Source organism: Nicotiana tomentosiformis, chromosome 7 (assembly GCF_000390325.3).
Source record: "Nicotiana tomentosiformis chromosome 7, ASM39032v3, whole genome shotgun sequence".
In the NCBI taxonomy this organism is placed as follows: domain Eukaryota; kingdom Viridiplantae; phylum Streptophyta; class Magnoliopsida; order Solanales; family Solanaceae; genus Nicotiana; species Nicotiana tomentosiformis.
The window spans coordinates 33823062-33835987 of NC_090818.1; the positions used below are offsets into that span (position 1 = coordinate 33823062).

General features: G+C 33.8%; 2 protein-coding genes across 2 annotated transcripts; one reads left to right on the forward strand and one right to left on the reverse strand.

Annotated features, from left to right (window-relative positions):
- Positions 1 to 307: 307 nt before the first annotated feature.
- Positions 308 to 5783, forward strand: LOC104104635 (subtilisin-like protease SBT5.3). The gene is made up of 11 exons (XM_009612778.4): positions 308 to 460; positions 559 to 668; positions 763 to 860; positions 1196 to 1360; positions 2873 to 2981; positions 3324 to 3858; positions 4023 to 4120; positions 4220 to 4465; positions 4568 to 4682; positions 4774 to 4987; positions 5124 to 5783. The coding sequence occupies exons 1-11, from the start codon at positions 368 to 370 to the stop codon at positions 5657 to 5659; spliced, it is 2319 nt and encodes a 772-aa protein (XP_009611073.1). The 5' UTR covers positions 308 to 367; the 3' UTR covers positions 5660 to 5783.
- Positions 5784 to 6668: 885 nt separating this feature from the next.
- Positions 6669 to 10705, reverse strand: LOC104104628 (cytochrome P450 724B1-like). Its single transcript, XM_009612769.4, has 9 exons — positions 10351 to 10705; positions 9919 to 10243; positions 9557 to 9709; positions 9139 to 9393; positions 8551 to 8637; positions 8362 to 8440; positions 8039 to 8145; positions 7421 to 7542; positions 6669 to 7008 (listed from the first exon to the last, which is right to left on the reverse strand). The coding sequence occupies exons 1-9, from the start codon at positions 10569 to 10571 to the stop codon at positions 6915 to 6917; spliced, it is 1443 nt and encodes a 480-aa protein (XP_009611064.1). The 5' UTR covers positions 10572 to 10705; the 3' UTR covers positions 6669 to 6914.
- Between the last annotated feature and the right edge of the window lie 2221 nt (positions 10706 to 12926).

Consider the following 12926-nt stretch of genomic DNA (forward strand, 5'->3'; position numbering starts at 1 on the left):
TTATTATTAATAAAACAATGGAAACATATTTATAGAATGATTATATTGGGAAGAATTGAGTTAAAATGCATGAAAAGCTTGCTTATACATTATTGGATCTAGACTAGATTATGGTCAAGGGTGTTGTATACTATCACTAGACACAAGCCGTAAAATCTTTGAATTCAAACCATGCAATAAATGGATACATTTCCCACTAATTAAAAAAAAAAAACAAGATTCATTATTTTTTAATAAAATAATTCATTGAAAGGTCAACTACAACCAAAAGAGTTCTCTTTAAATAGAAACTGTGCGTATTGAGAGTGAAAGGACTTAATAAAAGGCAGAGGTGTTGTAGTAGTAGTAGTAGTAAGCAAGAAAGAACATGAAGATAACAATGGGGGCAAACTCTGCCCTTTTATGTCTCCTTTCAGTTCTTTTTATGTTATTGCTTAGTCCCACATTTGCCATTAAAAAGGTAATTAAGCAATTTTTTTTTTCAGTTTTAGTTCGTTCATATTTTACACAATTACTATTTGGAAAAACTAATAATGATTTAATGTGATTTATGTATAGTCATATGTGGTGTATATGGGTGCACATTCACATGGAAAAGAAGTTTCATCTATTGATTATGATAGAGTAAGAGATTCACATCATGAGTTTCTTGGATCATACTTGGGAAGGTAATTACTTGGTGTTTTGTTTTTAAAAAGTAATATTAATTCCCTTTGATTTATTTGAAGTCAAAAATCTTACACGTTGAAATCTCAACAACAGCACTGACAAGGCAAAAGAAGCAATTTTCTACTCTTACACTAAACACATCAATGGCTTTTCTGCCATGCTTGAAGATGATGAAGCAGTAGAAATTTCAAGTAAGCAATTTGGGGTAGTCTTGGTCTTTTATGTAAAATTGTATTCTTTTACTTAATTTACATTCCCTTCCAGGCCGAACTTGAGACCTAATGTTAAGAATGTATTCTGGTAAAGTTCATGTGTTATGAATGTTAGTGGCGGCCCGCTGCACAAAACATCTCACGTTCATGTAAGGTCTAGAAAATGGTCACACCCCTAAGGTGTTATGAATGTTGTGGCAGCCCGGTGCACAAAACATCTCACGTTCATGTACGGTCAAGAAAATGGTTGCACCCCTAAGGTGTTATGAATGTTGTCAATATAATTGTTTTAATTTTTTGTTTTTGTTTTGCAGAGCATCCCCAAGTAGTATCAGTATTTCCAAACAGGGGAAGAAAACTACAGACAACAAGATCATGGAACTTTTTGGGATTGGAGAATGATGGAGTTATACATCCAAGTTCATTATGGAAGAAGGCAAGATTTGGAGAAGATACAATTATTGGCAATCTTGATACTGGTAATGCTTTTTATTCACTATTTTATACCCAATTTACAGATTCCATTGCTTTGTATTAAGACAGATCCAAACTTGAAGTCCTTTTCATGTTTGAATATTATTCTGCCATTTTTTCAACTATTTTCTCTTAGTTACCCCTTGGTCAAGCGAACGGGAGCCCTCGGAACAACGGTAAAGTTGTCTTTGTGTGATCTATAGGTTACAGGTTTAAGCGGTGAAATTAACCACTGATATTTGTATCAGGATATGGTCCCTCCATTACAACTCTTGGGATACGGTCTTTTCATGGATCCTGCTGTTTTTTTTTTAATGTTTAGTCGAGAATAGGCATGTGAAGAAAATTGAGCTTGCAATAAGTTGCTCTTAGATTATTGACTTTGTTGATGTAAAAGAAGTCTTCTTTTGTGATCCCATAATTATGATAAGGACCTTGTTGGAAACTTGCAAGATTTGTCTTGATAACAATAAACTATAGTTAAATATTTGATATTTCAAGATCTCATTAATTTCCTTGCCTTGGCCAACCCACTTTCACATATAATAAAATATTATTTATTTGACAGAAGCTTCCTTTTTGAATCATGTCTGCACCTTTCAGCAGTTGAAAGAGTAAGCATCGGAGAAGTAGATTATTTTATTCATCTTTGGGTTGGTATGGTCAATTACAGAATATTTTAGTTTAGATACTTCGAATTGAAATTAGTATTCTGATTGTCTGAAAATAGAAAAGTCATTTTGCTTTCTGTGCAATACTAGGCAAAGTCATGTTGGGAAACTACTTAGCAATCTAGAAGCTAATACCTGCATTTATTTGATAAACAATGTTCATAAAAGTTGAGGAACTTCAATATTTTTTTAATGTTGTTCAATTATCCATAAAGCTTGTGTTGTCCTAGCACAGACAAAGGCCTACATACTAGTGGATTGGTGCTGTCACTTAAAGCAAAGAACAAGTTGGAAAACAAAAGCAGAATTAAAAGAACAGAATATGTAAAACAAAAGCTTAGGTTCTGATGCCCTTACCTCAAAAGATGGATGATTTCATCATTTTTCATAATTAGTCAATCTTTTGCAATTACCAATTCCCTTTTCCCATTAAACAGATCAACTTCATTCTATTTTGGTGTTTGAATTCCATGATATATGACATTGTTGCAACAATAAAAGCTAATTTGGTGCACGAAACATCCGCATTCACGCAGGGTTCGGGGAAGGGCCGCACCCTAAGGGGTGTGATGTAGGCAGCCTACCCTGATACAAGCATCTTCCACGGCCCGAACCCGCCTAAAGATCACACGGAGACAACTTTACTGTTGCTCTAAGGCTCCCTTCACATTGTTGCAACAGTAAGGGGTAAAAATTAATCTTTATTTCAATAGTCCACTCACTTGGAAACTAACTTAGACTAAAAATAACAGTAAGATTACATTATTGATTAACTTTCTTAACTACATTATGACTTACTGCTGCTTATCTCAATGCTCAACTTTTTGTGATATGGGTGTGGACCAGGTGCCTGGCCTGAATCAGAAAGCTTTATTGATGAAGAATTGGGACCAATTCCATCAAAGTGGAGAGGAATTTGCCAAAATGATTCTGATCACACCTTTCAGTGCAATAGGTACTGTTTCCCTCAGTCCACTTTTTTCTTTTACCATCTTATCTGCACAGCTTGGCAAACAGAATTTTGCACTTTAGAACTTTCTGTTCACTGACATTGTACCCCTTAGTTTTTGTTTTTTAAAATAATTTGTAAGTTTTGGACAATATAAGTAATTCTAAACTGACTGTTGATCTGGTCCCTAAGCCACCAATCCGCGATAACTTACTTAAAATTGGCTTAAACTAAAGTATGGAAGGAAGCAGAATAAATTAACATGTATATCCGCTTGGGATATGAATTCTACATTTTATTATCGGAATGAAGATTTAGACATTGAAGTTATGTCCATCTTAAATAAAGGAAGCTAATTGGAGCAAGGTACTTCAACAAAGGATACGCGACTCTAGCAGGATCTCTGAATTCAAGTTTCAACACACCACGAGACACGGATGGCCATGGTTCCCACACGTTATCCACAGCTGGTGGAAATTTTGTTCAAGGATCAAGTGTTTTCGGGTATGGAAACGGAACAGCAAAGGGTGGATCACCAAAAGCAAGAGTAGCAGCTTACAGAGTTTGCTGGCCTCCAATTATGGGCAATGAGTGCTTTGATTCAGATATCTTGGCTGCTTTTGATATGGCAATTGATGATGGCGTGGACGTGCTTTCGGTCTCACTTGGAGGAGATGCTGGAGCATATGTCAATGACAGTGTAGCTATTGGTTCATTTCATGCTGTTAAGCATGGCATTGTTGTTGTCACCTCTGCTGGTAATTCTGGTCCTGGTCCTGGTACAGTATCAAATGTTGCACCTTGGCTCATAACCGTTGGCGCGAGCACTATGGATCGTCAGTTTCCCAGCTATATCATCCTAGGAAACAAAAAGCAGTACAAAGTAAGGTTTTCTTTTCCTTCTCTTGTGCACTATTTTACTGATAAAGATGTATAGGAGGTGTAACATACATGCAATTTTTTAATACCCTTGTAAGAATTCCTGACTTCGGTGAAAGTGTATGTATATTCTTGTCTTGATTTTACTAAATGAAATATTTTTGATAGGGAGAAAGTCTTTCAGTTGAAACACTGCCCAAAGGCAACTTCTTCCCTATTATAAATGCTGCTTCAGCAAAAGCTCCCCATGCTTCAACAGACGATGCGTGAGTATAATCAACTTACTTCATAACTTCTTACTACAACTAAATCTGAGAGTTTGCTTGACTGACATTTACTTTTTTCTTTTTCTTGTTTTACTGCAGTCAGTTATGCAAAGCTGGGGCATTGGACCCTAAGAAGGTAAAGGGAACTATTTTAGTTTGTCTAAGAGGAGATAATGCAAGGGTTGACAAGGGACAGCAAGCTGCTTTGGCTGGTGCAGTTGGAATGATTCTAGCCAACGATTACGCGTCTGGCAATGAAATTATTGCTGATCCTCACGTCTTACCTGCTACGCAAATTAGTTACACTGATGGACTTGAACTCTTCGCTTACCTTAATTCAACAAGGTAAAATAACTTACGGATGGATTTAACTTATATACTCTAACAGAGCGTAAAGACTGTTTCTAATTACGTCACTTTATTTTCTTGTGAAAACGTTATAAGCAGGGCACCTACAGCTTCCATCACACATCCAACAACTCAATTGGGAACAAAGCCAGCTCCAGTTATGGCAGCCTTTTCATCAATAGGACCTAACACTGTTACACCAGAGATCCTTAAGGTTTTATAACAAATTCAACTTTGTGATTTTTTCGAGTTTATCAGAATAATGTCCTTTTCGTAGGGTCATTTATTTGGTATTATGTTTGCAGCCTGATATTACTGCTCCAGGAGTGAGTATTATCGCTGCCTATACTGGCGCTGAAGGTCCTACAAATCAAGATTTTGATAAACGTCGGGTTAAATTTAACTCAGTTTCAGGCACTTCTATGTCATGCCCTCATATTTCTGGTGTTGTTGGTCTTCTGAAAACTCTCCACCCAACCTGGAGTCCTTCTGCTATTAAATCAGCAATTATGACCACTGGTAAGAACAAAATAACCTTTTCATTTACACATTTGAATCAATTTGTACTACATAAGTTCCTAACTATATAAGAATTTGCAAAACAAATACTTCTGGTTCTGGTTCTGATACCATGTTATTTTTCTTGTTGGACAAGCGAGAACACGAGATAATGCTATAGAGCCAATGTTGAATGCTAGTCACATCAAAACAAGTCCATTTGCTTATGGAGCAGGGCATGTGTGGCCAAACCGCGCCATGGATCCTGGTTTGGTGTATGACTTGACTATGGATGATTATTTAAGCTTTCTCTGCGGCCAAGGCTACAATGAAACTCAAATCAAGACATTTACACAAGGCCCTTTCAAATGCCCTGAGCCGGTTAATTTCATTGATATGAACTTACCCTCAATTACAGTTCCTAATCTCAATGGCACTGTCACTATTACTAGAACTTTGAAAAATGTTGGATCTCCAGCTACATACAAAGCTCGTATTCGTAGACCCATTGGAATTTCTGCTGCTGTTGAGCCAAATAGTCTTGAGTTTAAGAATATTGGTGAGGAGAAATCGTTCAAGATCACTCTGAAGGTTAAAGGATCCAAGGGTCCAAAAGATTATGTATTTGGCCAGTTAATTTGGTCAGACAGTAAGCACTATGTTAGAAGTCCCATTGTAGTAAAATCCACATAGTTAGGTTCTTTATATTGTTTTAACTAATTAGTTTAGTGGTAAGTTAATTCACTGAATTATTTCTCCTGTCCAGCAAAAAAGGAATGTGTAGCTCTAAATGGAATATCTTTTTGTTATAGTTCAATGCTCTCTGACAATAACCAATTGAAACAACACGTGATGAATTCGTAGCTTAGCTATGAAGCTAGTAACACTGTTTATGTCAGCTTTGCTTTAAACATTGGTTTTCACATGCCATAAATGCGATGTACACATGATTTCGTGCACAGTTCATTTTACCTCAATCTATTTGAACAGCTTACAAGTTTGTGTTCCTTAACAATGCATTATTGAATATTTATTGATGGATTGCAACTAGTTGTCCTATAGTGGACATTTGAAAAGAGCAATTTAATTAGGCAAGACTTAGGGGTCCTTTGGTACACGGTACAAGGAATGGGTTAAGTAATCTAAGAATCAAAATTTGAGATGAGTTTATCTCACGTTTGATTGGGATAAAATCGTGGTATAATAATTGCGAGATTACTTATCCAGTGATTGTAGTGATATTTTTATTCCTGTGGAAGGGTAGGATAACAATCCCCGAATAACTAGCCCGAGATAGTTAATCCTGTGATTACTTGTTTCCCGACCAATTAACCCCTTAGAGTAAGAAAAACAAAATATACTAATTCATGCTTGGTGGCATATGGGTGGTTAAGGTTGCATTGCATCCCAGATATTGAAAGCATAATTGGCAGGGGCGAGCTAGAAGCCCACCTATAGGTTCGTTTGAAACAGTAGCCTTTGTTTAAATTGTGTATTTGTGTCGAGAAAAATATTAAATATGTATAAATATTAAAGTTAGAACCCATTACCATTAGCACTTTTGTTGGTCTAAAATTTACAACCTATAAAGTTGAAATTCTGGCTCGGTCCCCGATAGTTCGTGTATAAATCCTAGTTACAAAGATCGGTATGAAGTAAACTGATGGAAGTGAAGAAACTGCAGAAAGATTATTGGAATTAATTGGAAAACTGCGGCGTGGAATTATGTATAACGATCATAATACAATAAAGAGAAAAGGAAATCTGGCTTTCTTTCTGTACGATGAGGGCAAAACAGATATGTGAAGGAAGAGATCTTCATTGTCTACACTATACGAATGATATAGCATTGGACCTCCAGATTTTGATGTTGTGATTGGAATTTTCAGCACAATGTGCCTAAAGCCAATGGATCCCATCCCATGACCACACTCAAATTATTGTAGGCCTAGGTAGAAATTTGATGCAGTCTGATTGTTAAACCATTTTGGAACTCCACATATGGATATGCTATTGGTTGTTCACCTTCTTCTACATCCCATCTACATAACATGTGTCCATAATTAGCACAATAAGAACATAAAAGCTTCTAATGGAATTAAAAGAACCATAAGGAATAGTATGTTAGTTAGATGAGATAATTTTTTCATACCAATACTAAACCCCTTTATTAGGTTCCGAGGCGATTGCGTACAGCAAAATTATTATTTAAACAAAAAAGAAAGGCCTAAAAACACTAGCATTGTAGAAATCTTCTTTAAATAATCAAGCGTAATTGACCACCCATATTCAATGGACTCTTCAATAATGCTACCACACCCCGTATCAAGTTTTAAAGAGTGCGAGCAACATAATTTCAATAATGCTACCACGCCCATATCAAATTTTAAAGATTGCAAGCAACATAACTGATAAACAGAAAAAGTGCTAAAAAGTTTTAAAGCAGAGATTTACCTGTACTTTTGTACGAGGTGGTGGAGGAAGAACGCTACCTCAACCTTTGCAAGTTCAAATCCAGGGCAACACCTCGACCCTCCCCCAAAAGGAGTCAGTTTCTTGCATATTTGTTCATCGCTCTAAACATTTAATTTTTAGTGCAAAAAAAAAAAAAAACAAGAAAAAAAGAGTTAACAGCTTGACAACGAGCCTTAAAAGAAAGAAAAATGATTAAGAAGAGAGGCATGGGGCTTTGTTTAGAAGGGGATTTGGGTTAATTAACCCTTTTGTTGCGACATAATCACTTGTCATAGCGTAGATAAAGGTCATTATAGAGTAAGTTTTCCTCTCTAATTATCACCTGATTTTTCAAACTCTAATAATTATCACGTGTCTTCTATTATTAACGTCGAAAGTCCACAATGCTAGCCTTGGTTTTAACAAAGATCTTGATAAATATCAAAATAGGATTTAACGAATTATATACAGAAAATTTACTCTATCTATATAAATTGACCTGTAATGTACTTACTACTCCTACTTTTCATTTATTTTATTTATAAAAGAATATTATTTGCAATACCTTTTAAAGTGATTTAATTGTATAAATATTTTTTTACACTGTTATATAATTACCTCCCATCTCCAAGGATTAAACTGGAGTGCATTTGCATGAACTGATGGGTCCAAGTGAACTGCACTGAATACAGGTAGGACCTTCCAACCCGCTGGAATCACATAATCTACATTCATAATTTCAATAAAAAGAAAAAGGTATTATTAAATGTCAAGCTCTAATTTAAAATTATCTTTAATATATAAAAAGAAATCTCTTCATTTATGGCCAGACATCTGGAGAAAAAAAAAGTAGAATTGTACAATGCTAATAAAGGCTAATGCATGCATAATTAGGGATAAATAAATTTTTAAGTATTGGACCATTACAGGTCAACACAGACCTCTAAATTTGACATCTTTAAGGGCCTTTCGGTGCACAAATTTGACAACATTCCCATATCTGAGAGCTTCATTTATTACCTGTATTTAATAAGAAAATAAATTTAAGCTTAAAAAACTCTTAATAAAGATAATAAAGTCTAAATATTTATAATATTCAGTAATCATTGCAGTCTGCGCATTCTCTCTACCTTTTGAGTGAAGTCCATCTTCTTGTAATCTTCCCAATTCAATAACTCTTCCTTTTTCTTCATGCTTCGTACGTTATGATGCTCTACCTACATTAGTTTTTGCAATGAGAGTTGAAAATTCAAGAGAGATACGGCAAAACTAATGATTATAGAAGTGCAAATATCTTTTTACACTATTAGTGTTATTTAACTTATAATAATCTATTAGATACTACTATTTTGGCTAGGTTACTGATTCATACTCTTTTTGGCCAAATTTATGTGGCACATTTTGAATTTACGCGTTCGAATATAGCATTTATAAGTTTTCATATTTGAAAACGATATAAAAAGTATTATAAATTAGAATAATTAACAATTCAAATATTTAAAGGCATATTCAAAAATAGTGGTGAGAAAAAACTGGATGACTTCTACGATTCGAATGATGCCATATAAATTAGAGCTGATGGAATACTTATCATAGAAATTTGGCACGTAATTAGCTTTAAGATGGTCTAATTGTATAAGTATTTATTTCACGTGGATAGGATTTTAACTCGAAACCAAAAAAGTAAAGATTATATAGAGATAAATGCATGTAATTACCTTGAGTTGATCAAGAGCAACTTGTGATTGACCAACAAAAAATACAACCATAGCCATTAGTAAGGAAGTGGTTTCGTAACCACCGAGTAGAGAATCTAGAACAAAGCTAACTTTTTCATCTTCAGATAAGGTATCAACACAAAGAAGTATATCAAGAAAATCATTCCTTTTATTATCACTACAGCAGCTTCCACCATGTCTTTTTCTTCTTTCCTCTATAATTGCTTTGACAGTCGAAGATATTCTACTTCTAGCCTGTAAAGAAGAAGGCGTCATGGATAAAAAAAAAGTTGAATTTCACATGCCTACTTTTAATCTTTTTGCAACAAAAGCATATCTAAAATAAAGAATACCTATGCTTGTAATTTTATTAAGTAAAATAATGAAGTAGACATATTTATCAGTAGATGTGGAGAACCTGCACGGCTCTTGCATATGGAGTTCCAGGTATGTAGAGTGGTAAAGAAATTAGCCCTCTCATAAATGCCAGAAAATCTTGAAGAATTGTTGCACTTTGTGAATCATCTGGAGTCAATCCAAGAACTTGCTTTACTATCACATTGAATGAAAACTGCACACAAGAAACCAAAATTATGTCGGAAATTCCTAATAATACTTGTGATCAAACCTTCCCAACACAAGTTTACTATTGAAGTTAAATTCTAGGCACGTAAAGAGATATAGAGTAATAGCATAAATTTATTTACAAAATCATGTTACTATTTTAGAAGTATTGATCAATAGCCAAGAATATATATGGTGTGCATATATAACTTTTACCTTTCTTGACTCCTCCCAGAAGATGACTTGTTTTTTATTTTTCCAAGACTGAAGAATCTGAATGGCTGATTTTTCAACATCATTAAAAAACTCAGGTTTTGATTTGATGGTGCTGATGAGTGATAAGGAAACATTCCTAAGCCTTTTGTGTGTGTCACCAACAGCTACAAGCAGTGAAACTTTGCCAAGAATACCATGGATTGGTTTTGGATAGCTGCACTGAAATAACTTATCTTCATTTTGTAGTATGAAGTAATTGAGGTCCTGGTCACAAGAAACCACTGTTGGAGAGAAAAACAAGTGGGATTTGAACACTTTCCCATACCTGAAAATTCAAATTGTATATTTTTTTAAAAAAAGGTACATGCAATAATAACAAAGAGGGGTACTGTACTTTCAAGAAACATAATTATGAAGAAGCATGTTACTTACCTAGAACAATGTTCTTGTAGAAAATTCCCAATAGAATTAGAAGGGTGAGGCTTTAAAAAGGAAAGGGTTTCTCCTAGTAAAGGCCATCCAAAAGTGCCCTTGGGAACATGACCAAGCTTAATATTGCTGAACAAAGGCCAAAAATGGTTCAAAACTATGCCAAATACAAATCCAACCAAACCAATAACTAGTGTCACAATCAAAATGCTACCTTCAGCCATTGAAATACACTCAATTTTGACTTGGTTTTGTTTGGTTTGGTTTTAGCAGAAAGAAATGTTTGTTTTGATGAAGGTGGCAGCAAATTGAGGTTGGGCTTGACCGGCTATATATAGAGGAGAAGGGAGAAGAGTTGTTTATAGTTTGATGGAGCATTGTGTTAATTTAACGAGAGAAAAGCAAACAGGCTTTTATTTATTTGCGTTGAATATTATAGTCGGCGAAATTAACTTTTGTCAGTTGCATAGGAAATGAAATCAACCTAGTCTGGGATCTACTCCTCTACAAATAGTAGGTACAGGTCATGGAAGAAAGATACTGTACCATTTATGAATAAGATTTGACTTACGTACATAATGTAAAAAAACATTTTACCAGCGTTGCAACATAAATTTGGTTAAAATCTGAAATAATAAGTTTTTAAATTAGTATTGAAAAATAGTTTTATGAAATTAAAATTGTGTTGACATAAATTTTATTTGAAAAAAATTAAATTTTGTGAGTAGAAAAAAAATTTCACCCAAAAACTTCGTCAAATTTCACTAACAAACAATATTCCCAAAAACATTTTGTAAAAATGACCAAAATCTATGTTCAAAGGAGAGTTTAGACTATCCATACTTATATTTTAATATGTCACAAATAGAAAGTAACATGATCATTTTGACCTTACTAGTGGAGTAATTTTGATGAATGATTATTTGTAAATCATATTTTAATTGATTGCCGGTATAAAATTAATTTTTATGCTATCACTATAAAGAAGTTAAACTCAAATGAATTACCCGAGTGATATGTTAAAAGCGAAAATTGAATTATAAAAGGTTATTTTTCTTTGGCATGTAATTTTACTAGATTAATTAACTTAACACCTTTCTAGTGAAAAAATCAATGATTAAGTATGGACCAGAGTAATAACACGTAAAAAGATAAGCTATCAGATAAATTAGGAACTTCATTTTTTAGATAATCATCTACTAATTGTTGTGTGGATAAAAGTGCCACCCAGAGGCCATAACACTTCCTTCTATAATAATGCATATTAGTAACTATATACGGAGTATAATATTTTCCTTCGGAAGGAAAAGGTAAAGAAAAGTAATAAGAGAAATACACGATATGACAAATTGACAATTTATATTTTTTTAGTTAATATTGTATTTATGGGTAGCAATATTCCAAAAATTAGCAGGAGTTTGACATTACAGTTTCTCACTAAAAGGAATAATATAAAAGAAATTAACGAGGAACTAATATTACCTGACCACATTTTTTTTTAATTTAGCAAGGAATTAGCGGGATACTATCTCTTATTACGAGACATAACACATTGAAAAACTTGCGCAACCCCATCTTGTCCTAGAAAGACCAGTTTATAAATTCCCATTTTTATTGCATAACACCCCCAATCTAATTCTTAATTTGCAAACATGTCATTTTTATCTTGAAAAAGATATCAAAGACAATGACAAAGTTGGCAAATGCCCATTTTTCAACTAGCTAAAATAAGGCTACGAACTTGAATAGACATGTTTCAGAAATCTGCCGAACACTGAGAAAGTTTTTCCCATTCGTGTGCATAGGGGACAATAGTGTTAGAAAGGTCAAAATTAGTGCCGATAATAACGTTTGATGTCGTGTTCATTGTGCCATTGTAGATATCTACTTCAATCTAGGCATGATTAGGATCTAAACTGCTTTTTGAAGAGATGAAATATATAAATGCCATAAACACTAAACATCTTGTGCCCTATTTACTGGTAATACATTATTACTTGCCCTTCTATGTGCTTAAACTTTTGTAAAAGATGCTACACCTTTGTCTTTTAGTCTTGTCAATAAGTCATGAGCTAGTACTCAACTCAAGTTATTTAGAACCGTTTGGACATAACAATTATTTTACTTTTTTCGAAAAAAATTCATTTTTTTTCCTAAATCAATGTTTGGATATAAAATTTTCAATTTTCACTTGAAAATGAATTTTGAAATTTATCAAATATTTGAAAAACTCCAAAATGTTATTTTTCAAAATTTTCACTCAGATCACTCACAAAAATTTAAAAACAACCCAAAATTATATTCATGTCCGAACATAACTCTAATTTTCAAATACCATTTTCACTTGAATTTTTTTTTAACTTTTTTGAAATTTTACAATTCTTATGTCCAAACGCCCACTTAATCACATGAGTATAAAGAGCATGAAAAAAGCAGGAAAAGAAGAGAGAAATTTGCAAAAAATTACAACCCAACACATAATATTGCATTTACATGATAATGTTTTTATGTTTATAGCCGCATAACCCATTATTTTTGCAATAGTGTTTATACATCTGGTATACCAACATAATACACTC